Below are 22,982 nucleotides of genomic sequence, written 5' to 3'. Positions count from 1 at the left end.
TCCCGGCCGCAGGCCCCCATCTCAGGAAGGAAGGCAGATGGTCTTTCAGACAACATTTTATTGAGTTCATGTATATGGAAGGTGCAGGGGATGCCCTCAGCCCCCGTTCACTCCCCCAGCGCCCATGCCAGCAGCAGCCATGCCTCATTCAGGTGACCCGGGCTTCATCAGGGTCACACCGCAGGTGGCAGGGCCCCAAGTGCTGGCGCCACCGCCTGGCACCTCCCAGGGTGCATGTTACGGAAGGTGAGCGGGGAACTCAAATCGGCACTGGGATATGGGCTGTGGGTCTTATAGGCATGGACTCAACCACTGCCCGTTCCAGGAAGGTGCTTTTCATGGAAGACACACACACACACTTCCATTTGCTAGTTCACTGCCCCAAATGACTGTAACATTCACATTCAGGGCTGGGTCAGCCTGAAGCCAGTCTTATCAGAATTCAGAAGGCCTCGGGCAGGCCCCATCCCAGCTATAAGACCACCAATCTTCCTGAAATGGGCCAGGGTGAGGTGTGGGGTCTGGCTCCCCGCACCCTTGCCTCCCAGCCACCACTGGTTCCTGGTCCTATTAAAGCCCCTGATTGGCCCTGTCCTCCCACTGCCCACCTTTTCATGAGAGCCTGGCAACTTGGTACCCACCTGGACTCCCAGGCTGACATGGGCATGACACCGACTCACAGGTTCGTCCCTCCAGGAGACATTTTTGAGCGACGACTGAATGCTGGGAGTCAGGGGGGGGGGTGGGGAGGCCTTTGCTCACCCTGAACTCAGCCTCGTACCAGACACAAGGTCCTGTCAGGGGGGCCCAGGACCTGGAAACCCCCAGAGCAGGCACCAAGCCTAGAGAACTTCCTGGAGGAGGCCCCATTCAGCTGAGCCTGATAGGAGGAAGGGGAGGTGTTCCTTTAGAGAACTCCTACCAAGACTGGGTGCGGGAAAGGACTTCTCAGGATGGCATCCGAGACCAGGCACATCCGGATCACTGCGCTTGGCGTCTGTACCGCAGGGTGGCGTGACACAGGCTCTGGCACACAGCAGGTATTCAAAGGTTCTTCCCTCCCATCCCCCCTCCCCCGGGGTGGACCTCCACCCTCAAGGCTCGCGATGGGACTCCTGCCTGGCTAGTGTCTTCACATGGACGCTCTCGGTTGGGTGGGTGCTCAAACAAGCCTTGTGTCCTTGCGCTCATCCTTGGCATCACCTCCCGGGCAACAACACAGCACTTGTACTCTTGGGTTCATGTCCAGGTTCTTCCATCAACCGGCTGGCTGACCTTGACCAAGCTGCTTGGGCCCTCTGTGCCTCCGTTGCAAACTGATAAGCCAGTGGTACCCCAAGAGGCTTTCAGCCCCTCTCATGTCACACACAGGTGGGGACACAGAAGGTCAAGGTCACCCAGCTGTTTGGTGAAACAGGGATTTGTGTTTCCCTTCTCCCAACACCTTCCTCATCCTCCTGCCCTTCCCCCCCAACTGCTGACGCCCCCCGTCTGTCAGTGCTGGAGGCTATGTGAAGGCTCTCCAGCTGCCTGGCTCGCTTGTCTGGCCCCTGGAGGACACACGCGAGCTGTGCTGACAGAGCCATGCCCTTGCTTCCTGCTCAGGGCTCCTGCACGCTTGACCTCATGGAGCCACCCAACCCCGGGGCGGGGTTGGGAAACGATTTCTGGATGGATGCATACAGAGGGGTGGCAAACTGCACATGTGGACTCCAGCACGCAGGGACCCAATCCTTCCAGCCCTGCCTGGCCGTCCTGTGTCCCCCTGTCGTTCCTGCTATGACATAGAGGAGGAGATGGGGTCCTGGTGGGCAGGTAGCCATGCCAGGAGGCAACCTGCCTCTGGGGCTGCAAGTGAAGACTTGCCCTCCTCTGCCCCACCCTCGTCTGGGTCCCAGAAGACAGCTCATGGAGAACCAGGAGCTGGCTGGCACCCCCTTAGGGCACGTCTGAGTGCGCTGAGCTAAAGGTGCCCTCAAGTTGGGAGGGCAGCGCTGCAGCTGGCTGGCCTGCGGGTCTCGTGGTGGGTGCTGGTGTGCTTGAATGCGGGTGACTCTGTGACAGTGTGACTGCTAGAGGCAGACATAGCAGCTCCCTGAGCTGGGGGCGGGAGGCGTTAACTGTGTGAATGCTGGTGTGGGTGCGTGGGCCCCTGGGCCAGGCCCCCCCGGGGGTGGGGGTGCAGGCAGAGGGAGGGTAGTAAACAGAAGGCTTCGGATGGCAGCCCTGCAGGACGCTGCTGGCTTGCGGGGGTTCGTGTGACTTTGCAGTTCAACACTGCCTGCTGCGTGCCAGGCAACCAGTCAGGAGGAGGGAAGAGGGCTCCAGCGTGCAGGCTGCCGGCTCCGGAGTGTTCACCTTGAGGCTCGCACCAGAGAGCCTGTCCCACTCAGCTATGAGGCTGGATGGAGGAGCACAGGAGGAAAGTGACTTGTCCAAGGTGACCCAGTGCGGGATTCAGGGCAGGGTCATGCAGGCTGCAGAGCCGGAGTCTGGGAGCCGCCAGCACGCCTGCGTCAGCGCGCAAATATCTGGTCCTGAAGCAGGGGTTCCGGCTCCTGGTCTAGGCCCTGGAGACATCCTTACCCTCCCCCCCCACACACACACAACGGCCACATGGGCTCCGAACCTGTCCTTGGTCTTGGTGCTGAGGGGCGGGGCGGGCCTTCGGCCTCCCCTAGTTCTTATCCTGCTGCCAGATTCCCGAGCGGAGGGGCTCCCCAACTCCCAGAGACCCCGGCCAGGCCCGCCCCGCCCCAGGCCCTCCAGAGCTCCCCCCACCCCCTCTCCGCGCTGACTCCGGGCCAGAAGAGGAAAGGCAGTCTCCACCCACCTCTCCGCACTCTTCTTTATAAAGGCCGGAACAGCTGAAAGGGTGGCAACTTCTCCTACAGCAGCCGGGAGCGGCCCGCCTGCCTCCTGGAGCGAGCCCGCAGCCTCCCCCGCCGCCTCCCCGAGGCCGCCCCCTCCGGCCGCCAGCGCCCATCTTTCATCCCCGGGGTAGAAATTTTGCGCACACACAGACACACGCGCGCAAAAAAAGGGGAGGAAAAAAAAAAAAACCACAGCTAATCTTCCAGCCTAGTGGCAAGAGAAACCGGAGCAGCCGCAGCGCGCAGCCCGCAGAGGACGCTCAGAGCCCGGAGCCAGCGGGCAGACGGACCCACGACTCGCGCCGCGTCCACCTGTCGGCTGGGCCGGGCCGAGCGCGCAGCGGGCACGCCGCGCGCGCCGCTGCAGCCGTGCCCGACACCCGGGCCCTGCGCCAGAGCGCACAAGCTCCCGCCTCCCCCCCACACCCGGCCCGGGCGGGAGTTTGCACCTCTCCCTGCTAGGGTGTTCGGGCCGCCGCTGCAAAGCCAACTTTGGAAAAAGTTTTTTCGGGGAGCCCTGGGCTTGGAGGTGCCAGGCCTTGCGCTTTCCGATCCAGAGGGACTTCTCCAGAAAATGTTGCAAAAAAGCTAAGCCGGCGGGAGGAGAACGCCTTTTAGCCGGCGAGTGAAGACGAACCATCCAGTGCCGCGTTCCTGTTCCTCTCGGAGGTTGGAGTCCCCTGGGCGCCCCCACACGGCTAGACGCCTCGGCTGGTTCGCGACGCAGCCCCCCGGCCGTTGGATGCTCGCGCGGGCTCGGGATCCGCCCAGGTAGCGGCTTCGGACGTTGGTCCAGCGCCCAGGTCCTCCCCAGCCCCCCAGCGACGGAGCCGGGGCCGGGGGCGGCGGCGGCGCCCGGGGGCCATGCGGGTGAGCGGCGGCGGCGGCGGCTGCAGCGGCGTGAGCGCCTGATCGCCGCGGCCGGGAGCCGAGCCCACCCCCCTCCCCAGCCCCCAACCCTGGCCGCGGGGGCGGCGCACTCCATCTACGCGTCCGGGGCCCCGCGGGGCCGGGCCCGGAGTCGGCATGAATCGCTGCTGGGCGCTCTTTCTCTCTCTCTGCTGCTACCTGCGTCTGGTCAGCGCCGAGGTGAGTTGCGACGGCTGCTGCGGCTGCCCGTCTCCCGGCCTCGCCTTCACCCCCATTCCCGCCCGCCCCTCCCCTTCCCTTCCCGCAGTGAACTTTGGACCCTGGCGGCGCGAGCCGGGTGACCTCGAGGGCTGGAACTGGAGGGTGGGGGAGATCTGGAGGTGCCGGGCTCCGAGACAGGGGCGGTCTCTTTCCAACAGGCTTGGACCTCAAGCCCCTAAGTGCCTGGGGACGGGCGTATGTGCCCCTGTCCCCTCCCCCACTCCGCCCCTAGGATCCCGAGTGGGAACCCCTTCCCGCGAAAGGGGGTCAGGGGAGACGGCTGGGGTGGTGCCCAGGGTGTGGAAGGCAGGGCGTCCTTCCCGACCCACTTGGGCTCCAACCTCAGGCTTTGCCTCGGATCGGGATCCGGCTGACCCAGGAGGGGCGCGTCCCCACAGCCCTTTGGGGTGGGTTCTGGTTCCGCCCTGGCTTCAGCGCCCTGTCGCCCTGTCGGGGTGGGCGCCCTCTGGCAGGCTCAGGGCACGTCTTGTCCCCAGAGCTGGGTCCAGGAGCGGGTCGTGTCTTGGATGAGGGGAGAACCCCAAGAGACAGACAGACAGACAGACACGAGGAGGTTTCGGGCACTTGGGTACAGGACCACGGGGCCGGGGAAGGAAGGGGACGCTTAAGGAATGCAGCCCCGGGGCAGTGCGCTCCCGAGGCCCCGCCATACCTGCGCGCGCGCCCTCTGCCAGAGGAGGAAGCACCCTCTCCCCCGCAGGCAGGGTGCGGAGCGCGCCGCCTTGCAAACGCCTGGCTGCAGAGGAGGGGGTGTACAGACGGCGGCGCGGGCGCTCGGTCGGATCCTCCCCCACCCTACCCCCGCCCCGGGCTCACGTAGCCGTGAGTTGGCAAGTCTGCCAGGAATCCAGGTGGGCAAGGGGGCGGGGCAGGCAGAAGACTCGAGGTGGAGGGGCTGCGAGGGCCGCGCGCGGCCGCCGGGGACCCCGTCCCGCCTCCGCACCTCGCCGGCTCCTGCGGAGGGCCGGCCCCGTGGGCGAGCGGAGCGGCGAAGGGGTTAAGGCGCAGCGCTCCGAGGCCGCGGCCGGGCCTTGGGCCGCCGCCAGCTCAGGTTGTTTTGACCACGGAGGAGCCGTCGCCGTCTCCTTTTGTTCTCGGGGCTCCTCGAGGGCCGCCGGCCGGCCGCCCGGGGGGCCCCGCCCTTCCGCGGCCACCTCCTGCGGCCCGCACCCGGGAAGGAGGACGCGCGGGGATTCGGTCTGGCCGCTGGCAGGCCCCTCCCGACCCCGCCTCCCCGTCTCTCCCGCAGCCCCCCGGGCCGCGGCCAGCTGCTGGGGAGAGGAGGGGGCGCCGGCCGGCCCCAGCTGCCGACTCCATTCCCGCCGTGGGACATGGGGGCTGGGCCCGGTGCCAGGGCGTCCTGGGAACGGCGGCGCCCCGCGGCTGCTCGCCGCAGCCCACCCCACCCGGCCCCCCAACTCGCTCACTCACCCCACGCATGCACACTCCTGGCCGGAGGCGATGCTGCGCTCCGGCAGGCGGGCGCGCAGAGCGACGGGCACGCACTACCGCGGCCAGGTCGCGCGCCCGCCGCCGCCACGCCCGTGCACATGCGGGCCTCACACGCGCGCGCACCGCACCCAAACGCACGCACGGCCCCGGCACGCGCGACTCCAGCACACGTGCGCGCACACCCACGCACGTACACAGGCACGCACGGCCCCCGTACACCCAGCGCCAGGCCCGCCCTGCGCAACAGGTGGGCTTCCCGTGCACCGCCTTGCAGCCAGCCGCAGCTCCCCAGCACGGGTTTTTGAAGGTTGTTTTGGGGCTTTTTTGCCTGTTCAAACCACTTGACACCCGCCCGCCCCAAAACAGAAGTCGGGATGAATTGTTTTTCCCTTACCATCTCTGTGCGGCCCCAAATGGCGTTACTGTGACTGAAGGTCATCCTGTCCCCAGTGTTTGTCATTTCCAGCCAGCCCTTTTTTGAGCCTCCAAGACTGCAGGGACACTGGGTCTCTCTGCGCAAGGGCTCCCACCCCGCTGTGTTGCTCTCTTTGCCCATCTGTTCCGAGAGAGGTTGCAAGCGCCCAGGCCCCGCCCAGCACCTGTTGGTCCAGGTCTGGGGGTCTGAGCTGGAGGCCACCCAAGAAACTCAGTCCTTGGTTGTGCATGATGCTTTGCAGCTCAGGAAGTTTAATAATTTCTTGCTGAACTCCAGTACGCCTCAGATGGGCTCCGAGGTGGTACTAAAACCTAGGCACATGCGGTCCAGACTGGGAAGGAGTTCTGAATGGCCAGTGCAGGGAGATCCTCAGAGGGCTTGCTGGCTGAGGTGGCCTTGGGGCTGTCCGTGACCCCAGACTGACGCTTATGTGGAGGCCTTGGGGCTGGGGTAGAGAGGGGTCCCCCACCCCCGCGGCCGTGAGGTGGTGTACAGCATCAGCTACTCTGGCTTTGGAGAAGCCCACTGTACAAGACTGTCTCCCACCTCAGCACCCTTTTGCCAGCACGTGGCGGGGAAGCCCCCAGTTCTCTGCCAGCCAGCTTCCTCCTGGTTTGCTCATGGCCTTGGGGGACTGGAGGCCAGCTGGGCTGGAGGTGGCAAGGTCAGGGTCAGATGCAGTTGGCAGGCTGTGGTGCAGGAGGCAAGAATTGTATTTAGTAGGAACAGGGAGGAGGTGTTCGCCTGGATGGGGGGCCTCTGAACAGCAATTCAGGGTCCACCCCCTTCTCCCCACCAATCTGCCCTTCCCCAATAGCTGTTTTGGGGTCACCTGGGCATTTGTGATCTGCTACCCCTGGCTGGATCGCCGACTCCTTGAGCTTGCTTCAGCCTGGTTCCAATCCTGTGCTAGTGTGGAGCTGGGGCGTGGTGCACACCCAGTAGCTATGAATGGAAAGACTGACCGAAGCTGGTTGGGCCTGGCCAGCTGGGCAGGTTACAGCCATGGCCTCCTGGAGTCCTCGCCCCCAGGGACAGCCCCATTTGGCCACACTGCTCTTGCACAGGCACCTGTCTCTCCAGGCGCCCTGTCTTGAGGCTTTCTCTCTCTTTCCCTCTGTCTCTCTCTCTCTCAGCTGGGACAGTCAGAGGGGGAAGCAGCAACGGGAAAATGAGAAGTTTGGGTCAGCTTGGAGTCCCCAGGCAGCTGGTACATTGTGGACTTGGGGGGTGGGGTGCTGTCTCCCTTGTCACTTGCTGGAGACAGTCCCCATCTTCCTGCTGTGACATTTTCTCTGCTCTCTGGCCAGAGGTGTGGAGGCCCATGGGGAGGAGAGGGAGCAGGAGGGAGGGTCCCAAGCCTGAATTGGAGAAGCGTTCTGCAAAGGCGCTGGCTTCCTGTCTCGGTTGGGCCTGAGATTGGGGCAGGCGGGCAGACAGGCAGGCATGCTGGGAAGTGTCGTCTCCTCTGCTGTCTCAGCCGGGCAACGCCCCTGGGTGCCATGCCCTAGTCTGTGTGTGCCTCTGCGGGAATGGCAGGCCAGGTGGGGAGTTGTGTGTGTATGTGTGCACTGCAGCCCAGGTGGAGGGTGGGGTGGGGCCCTTTGATCTGCCAGCCTGCTTAGAAGCAGGTAATTCACCTGGCCTCACGCTGGCTCGTGCCCTTCCTGCCTCCTGCAGCTGGCACTGGGGTGGGGTGGGGACAAGGCTGTTTGCCTTGGCTGCCCAGGCTGGCTGTGCCCCAGCTGCCTTCTTGCCACACCCTCACCCTGCCAGGAGCCTTAGATCTGTGGTGGTGACAGTGGTGGTGGTGGTGGTAGGGGTGTCCAGCCACATGCCAGGTGAACCAAGACTTGCAGGAGGGGTGTGGCTCACCCTCCTATACCCAGAAAACCCTTTGATCCCAACAGGTGCCCTACAAGTCTCCAGGGTGTGGTATCCTGGAGCTGACTGTGGGGGCTGGCTGTCCCTACCCCCTCCCTGGTCCCGGAAGGGGCCTGTCAGCCCCCACACAACCCCAGGAATTGCCACTGCGGGGCAAGGTGTCATTTCCCATGGCCCATCATCAGAGTTGATGCAGTCAGCCACTCACCCTCCCGTGGGCAGGTTGCCCTGTCTCCCCTCTGTGCCTTGTCACCCTCAGAATGTCCCGTGTTGCTGTCCTGCAGGGCGCCTGCTGAGAGGGTGGCAGTGTGACACCTGGAGCCCTTGCTGTGTGGCCACTGTTCCCACATGTGCAGTGATGCCTCGTGAGGCATGGGTGGGGTATCAGGAACTCCGTTAAAAAAGTCCAAGGACCTGAAATTGGAGGCTCCCCTGGCCTCTGCTCCCCGGATGTGGGGTGCCAGTGGGCCACTGTCTGGCTGGCAATGTCCTTAACTCTGCCAGGAAGCCCCTCCCCCCCCCGCTCCCTCAGAAGGAGAGAGGCAATGCCGAGACACACACAGGAGTTCACCCCTGCCCCTCAAGGGATGCCTGAAGCCAGTGGCCCCCAGACCCCTGGTGGTTGGGAGAATGTGGGTGCCCTGGAGCCTAGGAGGCCCCAGCGCTGCCTCTCATCGGGCTGGGTTGGACTCTGAGACACTTGCTTGATTTTTGCTGGTCTCAGTTTCCTCATTGGGAAGATGGGAAGAATGCAGCTCCTTAGGATGGGTGGTTTGCTGACTGCTTCGGTTCAGCCTTGATTTCAATACTGGGCACATGTGAGCTGGGGCCAAGTCCATGCGACCCATCCAGATTACCTGAAGTGTGTGAGACATGGGATTTGCTCCCCAGAATTTACCGTGGACAGTTGGCTTGGAGACAGCATCCCAGGTGGAGGAGCAGGGTGGGGTGGGGCGGGCTTATACAGAGGCTACTCGGGAAGGAGTGAGAGCCCTTCCAGCGTTGTAGCAACATCTGCTGAGTGCCGACTGTATGCGTCTCCCACCTTGCAGTCTGTCTCCCAGGCTCATCCTGGCGTATGTCCTCCTGTTGTGCCCAGAGATGCCGCCTCTACTGCCTGTGGGCTTGAACCTGGGGCCATCCTGGGACTGCTGGGGTCTACCCACCCTGCCACTTGTCCAGGGCAGACGAGCTTGGTGCATCCCCCATCGCTTCTGGTGCCTGTTCTGCATGCGAGCCCCTCACCCTGACCTTCCTCTGCCCTTTCTTCCACACCACTACCCTTCTGCCTCCTCCCAGGCAGGAGTTGAGTCAATTTGCAGGTTTCTTAAGCCTCTTCAAATTACAGACAAACCAGGCCCAGAGAGGGACGGTGACCAGCCTGGGGTGCCCAGTGGCTTTCCCTGGTCTTCTGCGGACTGAGTCCTTTATCAACACTAGGGACAGTACAGGCACACGCCCTGTCCTGGGGTTGGAGCTGTGAGGTCTTGCAAATGGCAGTTGGCAGGGCTTGTAAGAGATGGGGTGTGGGAGGAAATTCAGGGTGGGGGGGTCACCTTCTCCATTTCACATTGGGGTCTGCATCATAGGAAAGACCTCTGTGACTTCTGCTATGGCAATGGCCAGAGTGGCCAGACCTGGAGCCTGAGATGCTATAACAAGTGTCCACAAGATAGGTGTTGGGGAGACACTTGTTGGGGCTGCCATGGAGCCCAAGACGCTATCTCCTACACACAGAGACCACCCCTCCCCCCCATCATGCAGCTGTGCTCGGTCATCCATCCTTGTTTGGGAACAGAGTCTGCAGGAAAACTTACACATGGAATGGCAGAGTCCAGGGTCCCCAGCAGGAAGCCGGTGCCCTCTGCAGGTCTGCTGGTGGTCTGCATGTGCACATATGGCAGGGGCGGCGTTTTCCATCCCACCTTGGTCCCTCGGTGGTGGCTGGGGGCCTGAGCTATGCTTCTCAGCCTCGTCTCTTTCTCAGGGCCTCTGACGTTGGCCCTTCAGGTCTGCTGACCCGGAGGAGGCCAGCTGCAAGCAGGGCCTGCTGAAGCATTCCCTGGGTTTCTAGTGTGTTTGGGAATGGGCCAGAGTGGCTCTAAAAATAAAGTTTGGTTGGGCAAGGGGCGTGGGGAAGCGTCCAGGTTTCCCAGCGGCATCTGAGGATTCCCTTGGTCTCCTCTTTCGTGGGAGAGCACGTGGCTGCCGGTGGCCGAGCCTGCCAGTGTCTGGGCACACCATGTGCTCGGGAGGCTGGGAGCCCAGCCTCGGCCGTTGCAATGCCCTGGGTTTGAACGCAGGGCTGCACGGCCTGCTTACTCATCTGTGAAACGGAAGGTAGCTGGGGATGCTGAGATGAGCGATAGCAGTTGCAGAGGGAGAAGTCGAGAGGAATCAGATGATCGGCCCCCATAATGTGATGGGGGAGATGGGTGCAGACAAATGGGCCGGCGTCCTGGCTTGAGGGCTGGGGAGCAGCACGCAAGCTGAGCCTCCCCAAACCTGCCTGGCTGTTTGTGGGAAACGAGGGAGCCCTGGAAGAAGTCCATGGGAGGGGAGGATGGGTGTGGTAAGGAAGCTCCCGGCCCTGCCTCCAGCTCACCCACTACACCATCTGTTTGACAGGGGGACCCCATTCCTGAGGAGTTGTATGAGATGTTGAGTGGACATTCGATTCGCTCCTTCGATGACCTCCAGCGCCTGCTGCACGGAGACCCCGGAGGTAAAGTGACCCCCAGCCCTGCACTCTGGGAGCCTTGAGGGGTGGGTGGCGTCCCCACTTCCAGGGACCCTGCAGGCAGGTGGGTTGGTACCTGTGTGGTGGGGTGTGGCTGGAGGAAAGACCATGTGGTTGCAGGCAAGGAGCAGTTGTCCAGACCAGGGTGGGGCGGAGCCAGGCCCAGCTTGGCAAGGCGGGGCCGGGTGGGGCAAGCCATCTCCCTGCCATTCTGGCCCAGGGCCCAGCCAGTGAGGTCTCCTGGGGACACCTGGCTTCGGCCAGCCTGCTGCCCTGCCTGTGCCCAGCCAATGGGCACGTGCTGAGTGGCACACACGTGGCAGGGCTGGCGGGCAAGGCTGGGGCTAGATCGCCGAGCGTTGTCGCAGAAGCAGATCCCATTCTCTCTAACCTCTGGCCTGGTCCCCGGAGCCTTGCTCAGCAGCCCCCCTGCACCCGCAGGTCCCCTTCCCTCTGGGGTTCTGTCTCTTTGTCGCTTTGTAGCCCTCGCCCAGACGCTATCTACGGGGGAACAGCTTTTCCTGCCTTTGTTTCATCTCCCAGTTGGGCCCCTGGCTGCCTCTCAGAGGCATTCCCCGGGCCCTTTCAAACTCGCCTGGGCCGGGGGGTGGTGAGGCAGGCCTACCTATTGTTCACCAGGCCCCCGCCAACGGCGCCCTGTGCCCCCACCTCATGCCCGGCTGGCCGCACAATGCAGCCACATCCAAATTTAGCCTTGCTGCTGTTTCTTTCCAAGGCCCCTCCACGCCCCTGGTGGGGTTGGGATCCTGCAGCCGAGGTCTTCAATAGCCAGCCTGTTTCAAGGCAATCACGTGGCTATTTTTTCCTAATCAACTTAACCTTTCCACAAAGCACGTCTTTTGTCCAACTCTCCCCCCCCATGTAGTTCCCCCCGAATGCCCCCCACCAGGCACATTCCAGAGAGGGACAGACAGACACACTGGCTGGCGTGCCGGCTGTGGCCAAACGGAAATGAACAGTCACCAGCCTCCCGCAGGACAGTCCCCTCCGGTTCCTCGGTGGAGGCCGCAGGCAGCAGGGCCAGTGACCAGTGAGCTACGCATTGCTGGTGACATATTTGTCTCCAACATCCCTCAGCTCCTCCTAGAAAGACCCCCAGGTTGATCAGTGACCAAAGTGTGACAACTTTGATCACTGGCTCCATGGAGTGTTGGTGGCCCCATGGCCCCAGAGTGACAGTGAAAAACTAGAGATAGGAGTTGTGCAGGAAGACAGGGACAGCTTGTGGAGAGAGGATGTGGGGGCCATAGCATGGGGGACAGGCAGGGCAGGGCGCTTGGCTTGGCTGCCTCGGCTCCCACCCCGTCTCTCGCCATTCTGCCTTCTCGCTGGCCCAGCAGGGCCGTTGTCCGGGACTCTGGAGGGTCCGTGATTGGGCCTGCCATCCCCCGTGGGGATTCTGGGAAGTTTTGCGCTCGGCACTTCCTGTGGGAACGCTGGGCGAAGGGCACTGTAGTCTGCTCGGGGCGCCCTGCAGTAGCAAAGGGGTGAGGTATTTTTAACTCTGGGGACTTGGGTTCCGGCCAAAAAATGTGACCAAAGTGCTCTTCTCCATGCTGGGGGTAAGGGGGTGGCAGAGTATCCCACCACGGCATGAGCCCCCAGCCCATCCCTGCGTCTGCCCAGAGCTGGGACCCCTGGCTGGCTGGAGGCTGGGGGGCTCCGTCCTGCCTGCAGTGGTAGGGTGGGTCTGATGCAGACTCATCCTACAGATGAGGATGGGGCTGAGCTGGAGCTGAACGTGACGGGAGGCGAGCTGGAGCACCTGCCACGTGGCCGAAGGAGCCTAGGTAAGGCTGTGGGAGGGGCCTGCAGGGACATGCCCACTCCTTGCCCCGCTGAGTACTTGCCACTAAAGTCTTCTAAATGTGATGCGTGTAAGCCTGTCCCTACCCCACCCCACTCTTGCCAGTGGGAGCTAGATACTGTTAGCCCCATTTTACATAGTAGGAAATTCCGGCCCAGAGAAGGTTAAGGTGTAAGCAAGATTACGCCACTGGTGAGCCACAGCTGGCTCTTCCCGTACAAACCCAGTGTCCCTGCTGGGCTGTAGGGACCCACACATGCCTCCCCCACCCCGCCTCTGTGCCCATTGCAGCCCCCAGGGCACCTGTAGCCAAGGGCTGGGGCTCCTCTATCCTTCTGTGAGCTGGGTGGGTTCAGGTGGTACCTGGCCTCAGTTGCTCTATTTGTGCACAAGGGCCCTGCTGTGTGGCCGGTGCTTGCTGGGGGTGGTTGGGCCCCAGTGACTTTTCTCCTGAAATCCACTGGGGAGACATGGCCACTGATCCTACGTTATAGATAATGTGGAAAGAAGCAAGAGGGGTGACAAGTGTATCAGGGTGGGGACCCCACATACCACGTCGGGGGTCTCAGCAGGAGATGCTGTGTGCCACACACCACATGTCCAGGATTCTTTCCCTATCCTCACTGTGGTTCTTGGATGTGGAGTTCATTGTCCCATTTTACAGAATAGCCCAGTGAGGCTGAGTGCAAGGTCTCAGGAGGGTGGGAACAGGGCCCCCATTCACTCCCTGCCAGCTTCTGACTGCGACTCCTCTCCCTGCAGGCCCCTCAACCACCACCACTGCTGCCGAACCAGCCGTGATTGCCGAGTGCAAGACGCGCATCGAGGTGTTCGAGATCTCCCGACGCCTCATTGACCGCACCAACGCCAACTTCCTGGTGTGGCCGCCCTGCGTGGAGGTGCAGCGGTGCTCCGGCTGCTGCAACAACCACCGCGTGCAGTGCCGGCCCACCCAGGTGCAACTGCGGCACGTCCAGGTATGCAGGCGCTCACAGTTCCCAGGGTGCGCAGCTGGCGGGTCAAGAGGCAGCCTCCAGCCTGGTCAGGGGAGGATGGGAGTTGGGACTCAGGCTGCTCTGTGCTTCTGCAGGGTAGCCCTGGTCCACAGGGACACAAGCAGGGCTAAAATCCCCATGGGTCCTTGGGAGAGGCAGGTGCACAGTACTGACTAGGATCTGAAACATGGAGGACAGCTGAGCAGGTTCTCCCAGCGCTGTCTGTTCCCTTCTGCCATCTTCCCATTCAGGTGGACTGGCTTCTGCCTGTCTTGGCCAGCCCTGCCCATCTGCCTGCTGCTGGACACACCTCCAGCCCCGCCCTTGCCCTAGTCCAGCTCCCACCCCAGCAACTACCACAGATCCTTTATCTTCCCCTCTAGCCTCAGTGTCTCCGCCCACGCTGACACCTGCCAGCCAGCCACCCCTCCTTCTTCCCGCCCCCTTCTCACCACTTCCCTTCAGGCCGTCATCTGCCTCCTCTGTGGCAGCCCTTGACCTTGGCTGGCGCTCCAGGAATGAGAACTCCACACACCACCACCACCCCCATTCCCCCAGCTCGACCCGGAAATGCCTTTCTCCCTCTCTGGGGGCAGGGGCTGGGGTGAGGCCGGAGGCCAGGTTGGAAGGCTTGTTTTGATGGAAAAGTGTTGGGAAGGGCGGAGGGCAAGGTCCTGCTATTGTCCCGGCCTCCTGGTGTTGGCCTGCGGGCAGCCCCACGGGCTTTCGAGGAATGTTGGAGTGAGTGAAAGAGAGAGAGAGGAGCGAGCTGGAGGCTGTGTGAGCCTCTGCACAGGTGTGCTATTCCCCAGGTGCGAAAGATTGAGATCGTGCGGAAGAAGCCCCTCTTCAAGAAGGTCACAGTGACCCTGGAAGACCACCTGGCCTGCAAGTGTGAGATAGTGGCCTCCCTCCGCTCCACGACCCGCGGCCCCGGGGCTTCCCAGGAGCAGCGAGGTAAGCGCCATTCCCTGCACCTCTTCTGCCCCATCTGGTGCCCTGGGTATGGGAATCGTAGCCACTGACTGGCCCTGGGAACCTGGCTGCTGACCCAGCTGCACTGGCCTCCTCCAGGGGCAGTACTGAGATTCCCGTCAGAGAGGTGTGCAAGCAAAGACCAGACAGTGGACACAGGTGCAGGAGTGGGACTGGAGTGAGAGCGAGCTAAAGGAAACTGAGGACAGTCTGGACCCTGTCTCCCTGACAACTGGGTATCCTCCTGGCCTCTCCATCTTGCTTGCTCAGTGTCACTGGGTGCCCGGAGGAGGTGGACGCATGGTGCAGGATTAGAGCTGGCATGAAGAAGGACTTCTCTGGGGGCAGAATTGAGCTTGCCTCCAGGTTTAGGATGGGGCTCGTCTCTGTGTGTTTCCCTGAGTCCAGCTTCTCCAGAGGCATTGCATGGAGATAGGAGTTTGGTTTAAGATGGAGAACTGCAGGCCAGTGTCTAGCCTGGTGCCCACCTGCCTCCCAGCTTGGGTCCCTGGGTAGGATCCGGGCCTGACTGTTGACTCGCTGTCCTGCGCTGCACTCTGTGTGAGGCGGTAGGTGGTGACGCCAGTGCCTGGATCCCTGCCACCCAGGGCAGACCTGTGTCGTGCCCCCTGAATGCAGTGGGCACTGGTAGCTTCTGTTCTTGCACTGTGGAGACGTGGTGCCGAGAGCTGTGTGGTGTGGCTCTGTTGTCAGCCCTCCTGCACTCCTAGCTTAGCCCCATCGCTTGGGAACCTTGGCCCATTAGGTAGCCCTGCCCAGCATCCTGGCCCTGAGACCCACTGAGGCACTGCTGGGGGAGGTGGGGGGTGGCGGATGGGGAACTGCCCCATGGGAGCCTGGGATAGCCCTCTGGGTTGGAGGAGGAGGAGCTGCCCTGTTACTTCCATGATTGGAAACACTGAGGCACCAGCCATGCCCGGGTGGTCCCTAAGGCACGACCAGCTGTGTGGCCCCAGATGCCCATCCTGCTGTTCAGGCCAGGAGCCCTCCCAAGGCAGGGCTGGGGATGTGCAGGCAGCTCCCATAACAGGTTGCATGTCCCCTGCTCACGGCTCTTCCCATCTCGCACAGCCAAAACACCGCAGACCCGGGTGACCATCCGAACGGTGCGCGTCCGCCGGCCGCCCAAGGGGAAGCACCGTAAGTTCAAGCACACGCCCGACAAGAAGGAGCTGAAGGAGACCCTTGGGGCCTAGGGGCGTTGGCTGGAGAGTGTGGGCAGGTAAGGTCCAGGGCCGGCAGGGGCGGGACCTGGTGGTGAGGGGCGGGACCTGGTGCGAGGGGCGGGGCTTGGTGGGTAGTATCTTCCAGGCAAACCCTAGCTTCTCCCTGGTTCCTGTTCCCAACAGTTCTTCCAAGAGGCATGGGGGGCTCTGGAGACCCCAGATGTCCTGTGTGTGTGTGTGTGTGTGTGTGTGTGTGTGTGTATGGAAGAGTGGGCAGGTGTCTCAGCTCCTCCCAATTTGTGCAGATCAGGGACCCCTAGCAGAAGTGGGGTGTATCCTCTGAGCTGTGGCTGACCCCTGTATCCCTTTGCTTGACCTACAGGGTTATTTAATATGGTATTTGCTGTATTGCCCCCATGGGGTCCTTGGAGTGATAATGTCCCCCTCGTCCGTCTGTCTCGATGCCTGATTCGGACGGCCATGGTGCTTCTCCCACTCTCCACGCGATCGTCCACCCTCCCCAGCCGGTCCACTCTTGCAGCGGACGCTGCATCTTTCCCAGCAACCCGAGGAGGAGAAGGAGGCATCGGCAGCGGTGGAGGACTGAGCCACAGTGCGTGGCATTCCTGAACAGCAGGAACACGAGACACTGATGGGGCAACGGCATCCTGCCCCACCACAGGCCGGTCCCAGGACCTCTCCGCCAGGCCTGCTTGTCTCCCGGACCCCCTAGCCATCTCAGAGGGCCCCCTCAGGGCAGGTGTGGCTAAAGTGACAGACTGTAGGAGTCCCTGCTGCTGCCCCGTCTGGCAGCCCTGGCCTGCTGCACCCAGCACAGGGAGAAATCTTGGAAGACATGGACTCCTGCGTGGGCACAGCCAGAGCTCCCCACTGCCGGCTCCTGGCGGGTTGGAGAGGGAGTCTGCCCTTGGGGCGGACGCTGGCGGCATCCTAGACAGACCCCTCGCCTCCCCATGCCTCCCTCCCCGCTCCCTCATCTCCCTCCTCCTCCTGCTTCTGTTCACCGAGCGTCTTCCTCTGTTCCGGCCCTCCAGTGGCCTCTCCTCAGGGGCTCCGCCCAGGCTGTGAGGTGAAGTTGCACAGACATGGACCACACCTTCCGGCGTTTGCTAGGCCCACCTGGTCACCGCCAGATGCGGTTGAGGCAGCCTGATTCACGCAGGCATGCTGGGGAGTGGCCCTGCCCCTGGCACGGTCCGACCCACGGGGAGGGCCAAGGAGATCGCAGCCTTGTTCATCTCACTCATGGCACACGCCCCCTTCAAGAAGGTGTGAGAAACCCAGGAGGGCGTCTGGAGGAGGCAGCCCTTCTCATCTGCCCACGCCTGCTTGCATTCTCCCCCTCCTTACGTCGTTTCCAGCCCCTCCCCTCACTCTGGTATCTCCTCCCAGGAAAAGCGGGAGGGGGAGAGAAAAGGACCAGACCCTTGGGACCCCTAGGGGTGGGGTCTGTGTTCCCACCCCCTCCTGCCTCCCCATAGCACTTTGCCCCGCCCACTCCCCAATCTGCTTCCTTCAGTTTGTAAAGTCGGTGATTATATTTTTTGGGGGCCTTTCTTTTATTTTTTAAATGTAAAATTTATTTATATTCCATATTTAAAGTTGTAAAAAAAAATAACCACAAAACAAAACCAAGTGCTCTGGCCCCAAGTCTGTCTGTGGATGTCTTGCGGGACAGGATGACTCACCCGGGCCCCAGTACACACAGTATGCTCCACCTTCCCTCTTTGCACCTCACAGCGGCCATCGGCCACTGGGGTCCAGCCTTGGCCCAGCGCTGAACCAGTTGGACCAGCCGCTGCCTTGTGTGGCCAGAGACCCGCTAGCCTCCTGGCTCCAGCTTGACCCAAGATGGATGGCATTGGTGGCTAAGAAAGTGACCAACTGCATCCTGTGCCCAGCAGATGCGGGATCTGGCTTGTTTTGACAGTGGCTGAGCAGAGCCACTTCACCCAATCAGTGGGTGTGCGTAAGATGAAACCAAACCCATCCTGGGGCTCAGCCCTGCTTCAGTGCTGCACCCTGCCCTGCTCGACTCTTCCCCCAGAACCTAGCATGTGGATCCCCAGAGTCCCAGACAGACCCCTGGCTGGAAGGAAGGACAGCTGGCAGCCCAGAATTTGTGGCATCTTCACACTTCCCCAGCTGCCATCCTGGGCTGAGCACTGTGGGTGGACATATCCGGGTCTTAGTACTGCCAGGGTGAGAAGGCGTTCTTCCTGAACCCTCCGCCAGGCAGCAGGCAGCCTTTTCTGGATCTTTTGTCTCTGAACCATAATACAGACATGATACCTGGTGTCTACACAGCCATTTTGAAGCTTCTTCCAGCCTGAGGACTGAGGACCGTAGCAGCCAATCAGTCTTCTGGGTGGGTGGGGCTCACAGGTGCTGCTTCTAAGGAAAGACACCTGTCAGCTGCTTGTGAGGGATGGAGCAGATAAGAAAGGGGGAAGGGATGACGGAGGGACTCTTTTGAGATTGCCTGGCCTGGCCAGGGCTGACCCTACAGCCCACTGTGTGTTCCCACTGTGTCGCAGCATCAGCCCAGGGACCCCGGAGCCCCTGCAGCACCTGCCCACAAGCCTGGGCTCCTGTGATGCTCTGGGCTCCTGCTGGTCCCGCGGACAGGGCCATGCTGTGCCTTCAGCTGCCAGGCCAGAATCTGCATGCTCACAGTGTGGCCCCCACGGTTGGAGCCCGTCCCTCTGCTGTCCTCTGACTTGCTCTGCCAGGGACTCCACGTGGAGCTGTGTTGTGCACATCTGCATTCCAGGCACCAGCCTGGTGTCTGGTGCGTAGCCGACGCTCAGGAGAACTGTCAGGATGACGCACAGGCTCTGTTGCCCAGGAGTGGCTACGTCTGGCTGTGACGCGCTGGGCCAACGGCACTGATTGTGGAGAGACGTCACTTCCTGCTCACCCACTGCTGTTGTGCTTTGAGACCTGGAAGAACTGGGAGCCAGCCGTCATGTCTCCCAGCTCATTCTCTACCCACCCACTTATCTGTCTAGCCTCCTACCCATTAGCCTTCCTCCCCTACTTTTTTTTTTTAAAGATTTATTTATTTGTTGCAAAGTCAGATATACAGAGAGGAGGAGAGACAGAGGAAGATCTTCCGTCCGATGATTCACTCCCCAAGTGAGCGCAACGGCCGATGCTATGCCGACCCGGAGCCAGGATCCAGAAATTTCCTCCAGGTCTCCCACACGGGTGCAGGGTCCCCAGGCTTTGGGCCGTCCTCTGCTGCTTTCCCAGGCCACAAGCAGGGAGCTGGATGGGAAGCGGGGCTGCTGGGATTAGAACCGGCGCCCATATGGGATTCCCGGCGTATTCAAGGCAAGGACTTTAGCTGCTAGGCCACGCTGCCAGGCCCTCCCCTACTTTTTAAAAGATTTAATTATTTAGTTGGAAGATTGAGAGACAGGGGACATAGAGGCAGAAGTTTTTTTTTTTTAATACTTTTTAAAATTTATTTGAAGGAGTTAAAGAGAGCAAGAAACAGAGAGTTCTTCCATCCACTGATTCACTCCCCAAGTAGGCCACAAAAGCCAGAGCTGAGCTGATCCGAAGCCAGGAGCAGGGAGCTCCTTTCTGGTCTCCCACGCAGGTGCAGGGACCCAAGGCCTTGAGCTGTTGATTGTTTCCATCCAAGGAGCGTTAGTGGGAGCTGGAGGGGAGGCACAGTGGTAGCACACCTCTGAGGCACCTGGTGCCCCAGCAGGGAGGACACACGGGGTGTCCCAGCCTCCCTACCTTCACCCATGCACATCCCACACATGGCTTCAAGGTGAAGGACATGAGGGCCAACACTGAGACCCCCTAGGTGTGCACTTGGCATTCAGTTGCTACCCCCTCTAGCCCCATGCATTTGCCATCCACTCCTCCTCTCCCGCTGCCCGAGGTGGTACTGCCTGCTGGCTTGGCTGCCTTGATCTTGGACATGATAACAGCTTGGGGCTATGGGGTCCCTTGGACACTTGGCACACACAGTCTGGGGATGGTATCCTGGGCTCAGGCTCCGGGAGGCAAGTCTCTCATCTCCAGGGACAAGGTGGACCATGACAAGCTGGCTTTGTTTTTTGATTGGTTGTGGTTGGTTGGTGTTTTTTTTTTTTAAGATTTCCTTTTTATTTTTATTGCAAAGTCAGATATACAGAGAGAGGGAGAGACAGAGAGGAAGATCTTTCGTCCAATGATTCACTCCCTAAGTGACCACAACGACCAGTGCTGCACTGATCCGAAGCCAGGAGCCAGGAACTTCCTCTGGGTCTCCCACACAGGTGCAGGGTCCCAAGGCTTTTGGCTGTCCTCGACTGCTTTCCCAGGGCACAAGCAGGGAGCTGGATGGAAAATGGAGCAGCTGGGATACGAACCGACACCCATATGGGATCCTGGCACATGAAAGGCAGCAAATTAGCCACAGGACCATTATGCCAGGCCCAATCTCTGGCTTTGCCACAGAAAGGACACCAGGTGTGTGGGGGTGAAGTCCTTGAGAGGACCAGGAGGAGGGGCGAGAAAGCAGGTGCAAAGGCCTGGAGAAGAAGGTGCCTTCTGGGTGGGGCAGGGATGGACACGCTGTGTTCTGCATGGCTAGGGTGCGGGACGGAGCAAAGCCTTGAAGAGAAGGGCAGGGAGGTTGTGATGGTGGCAGGGGCCACGGGACTCTCATCATGGCCATCTCTGCACACCTATCCCGAGATGCCATCCCTGGGTGCTCCCCAAGTCACAGGTGATGTTCGCCAGCTGCTGTCGCAAAGCAGGGCTCTGCAGGTGGATTGTGCTGAGGGCAAGTGAACGTAGCTAGAAGCGGGAGGCAGGGCCACATCACAGGGTGGGGGTGGGCAGAAATAGGGTGGAGAATGAGAGTGAGGGGTCAGACAGAGGCTGCTCCTAGCCACACCTCCATCTCTCCCCGTGAACTGCCAGCTGCTTGAGGACCTGGTGTGTTATCACTGGTTCACTGAGCTTCCACTGTGTGTCTCTCTGTGCACAGCACCAAGAGCCTGTCTGAGCACACCTGCCCCAGGGAGTGGAACGGAGGAACCAGCACAGCATGCAGAGGATCAGCTGGGCTCCATCAGTGCACAGACTAGCCTGCCCCAGACAACACTGTGTCCTGACACTGGCTTCTTCGGGAGTCAGTGCAGCTGCGCCTGCGTGTGTGCGTCTTTGTGTGGGTGTGCCCGTGCGTGCGCGGCGGCCTCGGGGCGTGGCTGAGTGTCCCTTGCAACTTCATGTGTGTGCGGGTGTCATGCGGCATGTGGGAGCTCAGAGGCAGGCCTGCCCAGCTGTGACTAGGCACTTACCGAAGCGTGGGAGAAGTCTGCCCCGGACTCTGGGGTGGGGCACCCCAAGCCCTCCCAAGACCGTGGGAAGCAGGTCGGGGAGCAGCTGGCCCGGGCCTGGGCTTCCTGGGTGGCTGACAGCAGGAGCAGGCTGCCTCCCCGTGACGGATGTAGGAACGCGTCCACTAATCCAGGAGGAGAGTCTGCGGCGTCAGGGACCCCCGGGGCCACCTGTCAGGGGCCTGGGAAGCTTCCAGACCCAGAGATGACCCCCCATACACACACTGCCTGCCTCCACACCCCACCCCTTCCTCCCAGCTCACAGCTCACCAGGGCCCTTGGGGTAGGTGAGGAAAATGGGTTTCAGGGTCCAACAGACACCACATGGAGGGGCTTGGAGTGGAGGACAGGGCAAGGGAACAGGTGCCCATTTGTGTCCCCCCAGCAGCCTAGCCTGGGAGAACCTTGGGGCACCCTTTTTCTGAGTCCTGAGTTCCAGAACAGTCCATGAGAGCAAGGAATGACCCAATGGGGAAATTGAGGCAGGAGCTCATGGTTGTCCCAACCCATGGCTGAGCTCTCCCAGCCCGCCTGCCACTCTCCCTAGCCCTGTCACACTGCAGTCTGCAAGCTGGGTGTGGGGGATGGGGTACACATAGCAGACGCCCCCCTATACACACTGCTCCAAGGCCTCCTGGAAACAGTTTCTGCAGCCCCAGCGCCCCCATGACTCAAGTCCTGCCCTGTAAGCACTGCTGGCTCTCCCTGTCCCTATGGGGGTGTGGGAAGAGTCGAATGAGGCCTGGGTGAGTGGGGACTTGCACCTACACCCAGGGTGGGGCTGGGCCCAGCTGTGTTGGTGATTATTGGCTGTGATCAGAAAGGCCCCATAGGGATGGGGTGTCAGTGTAGTGGTATAGCGAGCTAATCCACCTGTGGTGCCGGCATCCCATATGGGCACTAGTTTGTGTGTCCTGGCTGATCTACTTGCCAGCCAGTTCTCTGCTAATGTGCCTGGGAAAGCAGCAGAAGATGCTCAAGGCCTTGGACCCCTATATGCATATGGGAGTTCTGGAAGACGCTTCCGGCTCCCATCTTGAGACCGAGCACAATTCTGGTATTTGTGACGATTTGGGAAGTGAACCAGCAGATAGAAGACTTCTCTTTTCTCCAACTCTAGCTTTGAAGTAATATAAATATTTAATATTAAGGTTTTTTTTTAAGATTTGTTTTATTGGAAAGGCAAATTTACAGAGAAGAGGAGATACAGAAAGATCTTCCATCCACTTTTTCACTCCCCAAGTGGCTGCGACAGCTGGAGCAGAGTCGATCTGAAGCCAGGAGCTTCTTCTGGGTCTCTCGCATGGGCGCAGAGTCTCAAAGCACTGGGCCGTCCCTGACTGCTTTCCCTGGCAGCGGAGGGAGCGGGATAGGAAATGGAGCAGCCAGAACACGAACTAGCACCCGTAAGGGATCCTAGTGCATGCAAGTCAAGGATTTAGCCACTGGATTGTCACGCTCAAAGTAAATAAATCATAAAAAGCCTCACCCAGGAAGCTTTGCAGGCTATGGGTGGTGAGTGTCCCGAAGGTGTGTCATCCTGGGGTGAATGGTGAGGGGTTATCACTGTCCCCCCACTGCATCCCAGGCCTGGTGTGGCCTGGAGCTGGCTGCACTGACTTTGGCAGCGGGTTACAACTTGTCTGTTTCCCAGCCTGGCACAGGCACCCCAGATCCAGTCCCGGCCCTAGTATATCGGGGTCCAGAGTCGCTTCCCAGCCCCTCTGAATGTGGAGTTTACATGGGGCCGTAGGGCAGCTTCAGGTGGCTGCTCAGGCAAGGGTGCACTAACACGTGACAGGTGTGTGTGTGTGTGTGCGTGTGTGTGTGTGTGTGTATGTCTGTGCATCTGTGGGAGGGATTGGCCACTGAGCTGGGCAGGACAAGAGACATAAATGAGGTCTATTTTAGTTATTTTTGTGTTGGGAAGTCAGACATACGGAGAGGAGAAACAGAGAGGAAGATCTTCCATCCAATGATTCACTCTCCAAGTGGCTGCAGCAGTCAGAGCTGAGCCGATCCAAAGCCAGGAGCCGGGAGTTTCCTCCTGGTCTCCCACACAGGTGCAGGGTCCCAAGGCTTTTGGCTGTC

At 61.0% G+C, this 22,982-nt stretch overlaps 1 protein-coding gene across 1 annotated transcript; it reads left to right on the top strand.

Annotated features, from left to right (window-relative positions):
* The first annotated feature begins 3,776 nt into the window (after window positions 1-3,776).
* Window positions 3,777-17,235, top strand: PDGFB (platelet derived growth factor subunit B). The gene is made up of 7 exons (XM_040986326.1): window positions 3,777-3,962; window positions 10,426-10,522; window positions 12,271-12,348; window positions 13,128-13,342; window positions 14,173-14,317; window positions 15,428-15,578; window positions 15,905-17,235. Exons 1-6 carry the CDS (start codon window positions 3,900-3,902, stop codon window positions 15,550-15,552), a joined length of 723 nt encoding a protein of 240 aa, XP_040842260.1. The 5' UTR covers window positions 3,777-3,899; the 3' UTR covers window positions 15,553-15,578; window positions 15,905-17,235.
* The last annotated feature ends 5,747 nt before the right edge of the window (window positions 17,236-22,982 follow it).

The sequence above is a fragment of the Ochotona curzoniae genome, unplaced genomic scaffold (assembly GCF_017591425.1).
Source record: "Ochotona curzoniae isolate NIBS_2020 unplaced genomic scaffold, NIBS_Ocur_1.0 contig_1014, whole genome shotgun sequence".
NCBI classification, from domain to species: Eukaryota; Metazoa; Chordata; class Mammalia; order Lagomorpha; family Ochotonidae; genus Ochotona; species Ochotona curzoniae.
Note: the sequence above shows the minus strand (reverse complement) of the source record. Positions and strands in the feature narration are given on the sequence as shown.

Bases quoted from the DNA above. Each gene is read 5' to 3' on its own strand.
- PDGFB (XM_040986326.1), top strand. From the start codon at position 3,900: ATGAATCGCTGCTGGGCGCTCTTTCTCTCTCTCTGCTGCTACCTGCGT. The intron at 10,523-12,270 runs GTAAAGTGACCC...CTCATCCTACAG, and splicing joins GCTGCACGGAGACCCCGGAG to ATGAGGATGGGGCTGAGCTG. The intron at 12,349-13,127 runs GTAAGGCTGTGG...CTCTCCCTGCAG, and splicing joins ACGTGGCCGAAGGAGCCTAG to GCCCCTCAACCACCACCACT.